An 8252-nucleotide genomic window follows, 5' to 3' on the forward strand; every position below is an offset into this window, starting at 1 on the left:
CGCTGCTTGTGATTAAGTTCTGGAAAATTAATTACATACTAGAACAGAGTTCTGGAATACGCAGTCTTAAGCCTGCCCTTGCCTCCTCCTAGTTATTACCATTTACATCCAAACGTACATGCATTATCACTTCAGATGTTTCTGCTTTTACAATAAAAAAGGCTAGGTTCGTTTTTTTCTAATCCTAACTGATTTCTAAAACAAAACGAAATCAGTTTAGGTAACTTCAGATTTTTGTTGCTTTTTCAACCAAAAAGGCTGGGTTTGACCAGAATTGACCATGTATTCAGGAGCTCCAGATTCGATGCTGAATAGATCTTTCACCATGTATGTACATCCTAGATCACATCCTTATCCTCTGTTTCGATTTTCCTGCCATGCCACGTGTCACAACATAAACCAATTACAGGAAGTCATGACATCCCGTAATTTTGTTGAACATTTCCAATTTTTAACATAAAAATCCACAAATTTAATTTAATGTAAAATAACAATTATAATGCTTCATTAATCAATTTCAATGGACTATGAGGGGTTTATGGGAGAAATGATAGATAAATGATGGATTTTTAGAAGAAAAGAATGGCAATAAAATAGTACCAACATTTATGAACAGAGAATATTTACTGAGGCTATGGTTAATTTTAGAAATATTTATTATTTAGACTCATGGAATATCGCCAAGTTCATTTGCTGAGTTAGAATGAAAAACTATGTATTTCGCTAGTTGGAGTAAAATATACTTGTCACTTAGCTGTAGCTTTCTATTAATTTTATATATATTTATTTCTTGGACGAGTCTCAGCAGAAATGATCTGTAAGCATTTGTCAATATATATGTATATATGTCCTCTGTAAAACATTTGAACAGTGATATGCTAAATATGCTACGATTCTAGGAATAATTAGTTATACATAATATAAAATTACAGAGTAATATAGTTTAGGAAGATAGATGATATCCTCTATCCTCTTAACCGAAATACATAATTCTTGTTTAAATGATAACATATATTTATTTTTTCCATTCTCAGAGCATACTTAAATATTTAACTTATCATAAAGCCTTCTGGAAATTAAATGCTAAATCAAAATAGTCACTTATCTGTATCTGATTGAATTTAGATTTGCATATAAGATACTTGAATTTCATGGAAGGTCTCACCACCCTGCCATGGACCTGGCAATTACGTCCATTGTCCCCCACCGAGCATCTCCTGCTCCTGACAATCTCTAGATACCCACAGTCAGGTATCTTGGGCTTTAGGATTATCGTCCAGCCTCAAGTCACATATCAGGTTGTTTGTTTGCCATTGTTATGTTCCCACTGGTTCTTTCTGCCTAGCTCAAGGAAAATTTTAGCAGCCCCTGCTTTCGTCCCACCCCCCATTTGGAAAAGGGAGGTGGCAACTGTTTCTCAATTGTTCAAGGAGTTAATGTAACTATTAATCACACATTAATCAATTTCTTTTAACAAAATATCATGATATTCTCGTTTCTTTTCTAGTCTTAGTTTCTTAACAATTGTGTTAAGCAAAATTAAAAGTTCTAAAGTTTTCTGTAAAACTGGGTAAAATAAAAGTAAATATTGAGCAACAAAAGGTGTTACAATGTATGACATGATAATAATAATAATAAAATATAACAATTTATGATGATATATATTAATATATTAATAAATATAAATATAAATAAGATGAGATGAAAAGTTTTAAAAGGAAAATGATGAAGATATTTTAGTTCATTATAAAAGTTAAAGTGTCAATTAAATTCAACGATTTTAAAAATCAAAGCAGGGAGAAAATACCGTAAAGTTAAAATAAAAAATATGAAAGAGTTACACAAAAGTTTAATATATGAAAAATAAATTTGAAATCAATATACTAAAACTTATGAGTTTAAATACAAATAATTAAAATATAAGTATGTAAATTTTAATACAAATAATTAAATTATAAGTATTTAAATTTTAATATAAATAATTAAAATTTAAGTATTTAAATTTTAATAATAAAATTATTATATAGGAAAAATCTCTTATAAGAAAGTTTAATATATGAAAAATGAATTTGAAATCAATATACTAAAAATTATAAGTCTAAATACAAATAATAAAAATTATAAGTCTAAATACAAATAATTAAAATATAAGCATTTAAATTTTAATAATAAAATTATTATATACGGAAAAATTTCTTATAAAAAAATACTCATTAATATATTATCTAGTTATAATTTTAAAATTAAATTATTATTACTATAAAAATAAATATTTAAATATTTAATCATAATCAATTATTTAAAAAAATTATTTATATAACAATTATATATATATATCTATATATATATATAATAATGAAGATGGTTCATGTCCACTGAGATCAAACTTTGGTCTATAAGACCTAAAGAAACGAATTATTTAGTTTGATTTAAGATTTTATTCTTATACTCAAAAAGCTTGGAAAAAAGTCTCATGAGCTCACTGTGATTTTGACACAACGTAAAAAACTAGAAAAGTCAATATTACAACAAAAATTTTGACACTAAAATCTAATGTGGTTGTAGGCATATGTGGTGATATATATATTGAATACAACACCATCCAAAAAAATATAACAGTTTTTATATTGATAAAATAACCAATAAAAAAAATTAAATAAATGTGAATTAAATAAAGAATGAAATCATTCACAAAGAAAAATAAAAACCGATGAACATTAAAGAAGCATTGATTACTCAAATATAAAAGTAAAATAAAATACTATTGCTAAAAATAAATAATAATATTATTATAAAATTATATATATAAAATAAAATAAAATAATTATTTTATTTTTTATTTTTCCCAATAATCGAATGGCAGTAAAGACTAAAATGTAAAACATCTTCAGATTATAATGCAAACTTTTAACAATAATCTTTTAATTTTACTTGAACTTGTGATGGGCGAGAAAGAAATACGTGAACACTCGCACTCTGATAAGCAGCAGCGGTTCTCATGTAACCATATATTGGTCACCGCAATATAAAAATAAAATAAAATGCTATTTTAAAAAATTAAATAATATTATTATTTTAAAATTTTATATATATATAATTTTTTATTTTTTCCAATAATCAAATTTCAGTAAAGACTAAAATGTAAAACATTTTCAAATTATAATGCAAACTTTTAACAATAATCATTTAATTTTGCTTGAACTTCTGATAGGCGAGAAAGAAATACGTAAACACTCGCACTCTGATAAAGCGCTGTGGCTCATTCACCAAGTAAACTCTAAAATTTCAGGCAGAATAACACAGAGTAAAATACTGTAATTGTTGTTTTCAGGTGCCCACCAAAATTTGCTCCACCATTTTCTCCCCAGAGACTTGCGCTCTCTTTTTATTTAACCTCTTACTCTCTAACATATTACAAAATGTGATGTTATTGAGTGTGATCAGAATTTGGCAGGTGTTTGTGGAGTGTGGACAATAGTTGCTGAATGAATGCTTGCCCATATCTATTTACCAAAGTACATTAGATGCTTTAAATTCCTTCTTGCGCACAAGAGTTTGTGGAGTGTGGGTAATAGTCACTGAATGAATGCTTGCCCATATCTATTTAGCAAAGTACATTAGATGCTTTAAATTCCTTCTTGCATTTCAGAATGGTTTGCGCCTGGCTTCAGTCCTTCCATCTCCTGCAAAAATACATCTGACAAGCAGCTTCCATCTCCTGCAAAAATACATCTGACAAGTATCACTGTTGTGCCTGGTTTCAATCCTTCCATCTTCAAACAGAGACGCAACCTGCAAAAAATACCTCTCACAAGTAGCTGTTGTTAGACTTGTGATTATTATTTCCAACACTTCTATGAAGAGTAATTACTTTCTTTCTTTTTTTGTTTTTTTGTTCTCTTGGTGTGTCCCTCTATCCCAAAATTGGATATTATTGCAACAACTATAGAATTCTCTTTGATCTTGATACATCATGTATTTGCTATCTTTGCTCATTTGATATCAATGTCAATATTATGTTCAACCTAACAAGTGGATATTAAGGAAAAGATATAAAAGCCTAAAATTGTTCTTTAATATTTTATTGACAAACAATTAAAGTGAAATTAAATTAATTATAAATTTAAATTTAATTAAAGTAATTTTATTTCCATTATTAATTTAATTTAATTATTTTATATTTTATTATTTTTTATAAATGTTAAAATATTCTGAAAATTAAATTAGTCTTCATATAAAAAACCGAAATATCGGGCCTGGAGTATGCCCTAAAACTGCTTCTGCTTGGCTAAGAGCTCGTCTTCCTCGGACGTAAGGAAACAGGTTAACGGCCCAAGACCCAGAGGCATCTGGCAGGCCCAAGACCCAGAGGCATCTGGCAGGAGTGAAAGCCTGCTCCCTTACGGACCACCAGCGGGTTATTTCAGGTGGCGTGGTTTTCCTTGATAACAGTGATGTGTCAACTGACATTCGCGGATAGCAGCCAGAGATGGTTGTCCTCACTATTGGTTTGACAAACTGAGTTTGATAGGTTTTTCCACCTTTTGAAAAAAAAAAAAAAACGGAAATATAACGTTTTTTACAAATCAGTAGACAAGATTTTACCATATTCATTTATATGGGAGTTTTAAAATTGGAAAATCTAGAAATCCATGATAATAATAATAAAGTATAATAATCCATAAACAAAGGATACATAGTAGTTAGTACATGTAGTTTAATTAAACAAAAGAATAACAAAGACAAGGATTTCATCACAAAATAAAATAATTAATAAAATATTGTATTATTGAATGTCATTACTAAAAATTAAGAAATGTGATTAACTAATATTGTTTATATTAACATACATATATCTATATGTGTGTGTTTTATTTTTATTAATAAATATATAATTGTTTATAATTAAATTTATTAAAGTATATTTTTAATATAACGATGAGTCACATAAAATTGAAAATATTGTGAAAAATTATAATTGATGAAAATAGAAATAATAGAAAAAAGAAAAAGAATAAATAAAAAAAAAGAAATAAATAAATAATAGTAACTAATAGAAATGAAAGTTATTAAAGACCTCAACCAATCAGTTTACAAATAAATAAATTTAAAGAATAATAAAATTGAATTCCTAATGTTAAATATAGATAAGGGTCATAAATTTTTTGTCATTCACAAAATAATAACTAAATATGTGATACTCCGGTATAATAATAAAGTATAATAACTATGGACTGCGTGCTCTCTTGACCTTCCTCGGCTCCCATGGCCCCTCCAGACTGCTCACCGAAGGGGAGCGATCCCCAGCATGCATTCTCTACTCTTGTCAAATCTCTCCCACCACAACGGCCTCGCCCAACAATATTGAAGTTTGTCAAAAAGCTGGACATTCTCCAAGAAGTTAATCTACCTCCAGCCATTCCTCGCATGGCAGCCCTCTCTCTTGCAGAAAAAGGTCTCATCGGCTAGTTCATGGGCCTCTGGCCATCTCCAAGAACTGTGCAACGTTGGGTTGAAAGAAATTGGTCCGAAAAAATACAAGGTAAAATCTCCATCAGATTCTGTGGAAAGGGGTTCTTTACCTTCCACTTTGAATCTAAAGAAGATAAGGATTTAATCTTCAGGAATGGGCCTTACTTCATGGACTCCAGAGGCCTATACTTAAACAAATGGACCCCGGATTTTGATCCGGAATTGGATGCCCCCAATGCTGTCCGTCTGGGTCACACTCCCTCATCTCCCTCTTCACTACTGGGGAGATGACTCTGTTCGTGCAATTGGAAACGCTGTAGGCAAGTACGTAGATCGCAGCGAGCCAAAGGATAATATGCAAGCATGCGCGCACATTTGTGTGGAAGTGGATCTCAGCAAAGGCCTACCGGAAGCCATCAAACTCAAAGTGGACGATTGGAGCCATATTCAGCAGCTTGATTACTAGAAAATACCGTTCAAATGTAAGGTATGTCACGAATACGACCACTTTTCCAATCATTGTCCCTCTCTTGCTAATGTTGAAAATGACCCACAAGAAGAAAAGTGGGAAACAGTAAAAAAAAAGAAGTCAGCTCCCTCAACTAAAGCACCGCCAGAATCTGAACCCCTGCCTCAAAGATTGCCCGCCCCTCCTCTTCCTCCCCTCCCTCATCGTCCCTTCCTTCTCTCTCCCCTCCCTTGCCCCCTTCTACCTCTAATCCCTTCTCGGTTTTATCTAATGCTCCACCCTTGGAACCCTCGCATCTTCCTACGATTGATTCAGCTGCCTCTGATCCTTCCCTCCTCTGGTTATCCCTTCCCAAACTTCCCTTGAACCCCCCCTCTCCAGACTCACCAGGAGCTCATTCAAAGAGCATGGAGCCTCTAGTGACTCTCTTAAGAAACCTGGCCTAGGCAGAAAATCTGCAAAACAACACCGAGATGAGAATGCCCAAAAGGACATAGCAATGGGCACTCAAAGCCCTATTGAATCTTACATCTTAGGACAACATGATAAGGAGAAAACTCACAAGGATCAAGGGGGGCGAGCACCTCTCCGCACACCACTCTCCCAATGATGAAAATCTTATCTTGGAATTGCAGGGGTATAGGGCACCCCTCCAAAGTTGCAGCCCTGAAAGATCTTATTTATTGTGAAAAACCAGGGATCTTTTTGTTACAGGAAACAAAGCAAAGCCTGTAGGATATGACTAAAATCATTGAACAGAACAAGCAATACAATGGAAGCATTAGTGAATCCAAGGGAGCTTTGAGAGGAATCGCTACAATCTGGAATCAAAACATTTGGAATTATAAGTCAGAAATTATTAACCAGCATTGGATCCAAACAGTGTTAGAAAACAAAGAAGATCAGCAAATTCTAGTTATATACAACATTTATGCGCCTAACCACTTCAGGGATAAGGAGTGCTGTTGGGAGGAAATCAAAATCAGCATGAATGCAGAGGAGAATACCAATGTCATACTAGGAGGAGATCTAAATCTTATTCTCCATGCTAATGAGAAAAGAGGAGGTATTTTCTCCCTGGATCCTTTCAGAACTCAGCTAGAAGACATTATGCAGGACCACGATCTAGTCGATATCATTCCAAAAAATAGAAGATACACTTGGAGCAACCGCAGGCTAGGTACAGGCGACATAACGGAGAGACTAGACAGAATTCTCATTAACGTCATGCTTCTTTCTTCCTTCACTGTTGGGTATGCTAATATTATTCCCTGTTTAGCTTCCGACCATTATCCAATTTCTCTTAATCTGGAAAAGCATTGCCCTCTCGGACCCATCCTGTTTAAGTACAGCCCACTTTGGAATGGTATTACAACAGTTAAAGATATTGTGGAGAAATCGTGGAGGCGGCATGTAGAAGGATCTCCCGGATTCATTTGGGAATCCAAGCTTAGAAACACCAAACAGGCGATAAAAGAATGGGCGAAAATCAATTATAAGGAGCCTAAAAGGATAAAAAAGGAGATCAAAAATACACTAAACAACGTCCAAAAGGAAATAATAAGAGCAGGGCCTCACCCAAGAGAGCAAAGTGCTAGAAAGTGAACTATATTCTCAGCTTTGTTGTGTAAACATAAAGGAGGAATCTAAATGGAGGATTAAATCGAGGCAACTCTCGTTGCAAGGAGGGGACCAGAATGCAACTTTTTTTCATAAACAAACTATTGTGCGGAGAGTAAGCAATACCGTCAGCTCAATCTTGGACGCTGAAGGTAACCTTCAAACCGCCCAAGAAGCCATCAGACAGGCTGCTACCAACCACTATCGGGACCTTCTAACTGAAACAACAGATGAAGAGGATTACGATGACCTGCTACAATTCCTTCCCAAAAGCATCAGCAAGGAAATGAATGATACCTTGAATAAGGAAATTGATGAGGAGGAGGTTAGAAAAACCATATGGGCTCTCCAGCCGGATAAAGCACCAGGACCTGATGGCTTCCCCATTTGATTTTATCGCGCCTTCTAGGGAATTATAAAAAGAGATCTGATTAAAATGCTCAAATGGGTCCAGCAGAAAGCTAAAATCGGTGGTTACACCAATGCCACACATTTAGCCCTCATTCCCAAAGAAAACCGACCTTCTTCTTTTAGTCAATTCCGTCCCATCTCCCTTTGCAACTCATCCTACAAGTTTTAACAAAAATTCTTGATTCTCGCCTCAAATCCTTTCTCCCTTCTCTCCTTTCTGAAAAACTAAGGGGGTTTTTTGGCCAATAGACAAATTATACTCTATCCTCCTCGTCCAAGA

General features: G+C 33.4%; 1 protein-coding gene across 1 annotated transcript; it reads left to right on the plus strand.

The window, feature by feature from the left end:
- Positions 1–6928: 6928 nt before the first annotated feature.
- On the plus strand, positions 6929–7952 carry LOC149138058 (uncharacterized). The gene is made up of 2 exons (XM_089450227.1): positions 6929–7423; positions 7581–7952. Exons 1-2 carry the CDS (start codon positions 6929–6931, stop codon positions 7950–7952), a joined length of 867 nt encoding a protein of 288 aa, XP_089306353.1.
- Positions 7953–8252: the final 300 nt, after the last annotated feature.

This window comes from Pinus tabuliformis, chromosome X (genome assembly GCF_031772625.1).
Source record: "Pinus tabuliformis cultivar Carrire ecotype Pingquan chromosome X, CPIR1, whole genome shotgun sequence".
NCBI lineage: Eukaryota > Viridiplantae > Streptophyta > Pinopsida > Pinales > Pinaceae > Pinus > Pinus tabuliformis.

What these genes read in the sequence shown, in the direction of transcription:
- LOC149138058 (XM_089450227.1), top strand. Translation starts at nt 6,929, where the DNA reads ATGAATGCAGAGGAGAATACCAATGTCATACTAGGAGGAGATCTAAAT. An exon ending in AACAGGCGATAAAAGAATGG is followed by an intron (nt 7,424 to 7,580) that starts GCGAAAATCAAT and finishes GTAAACATAAAG; the next exon opens with GAGGAATCTAAATGGAGGAT.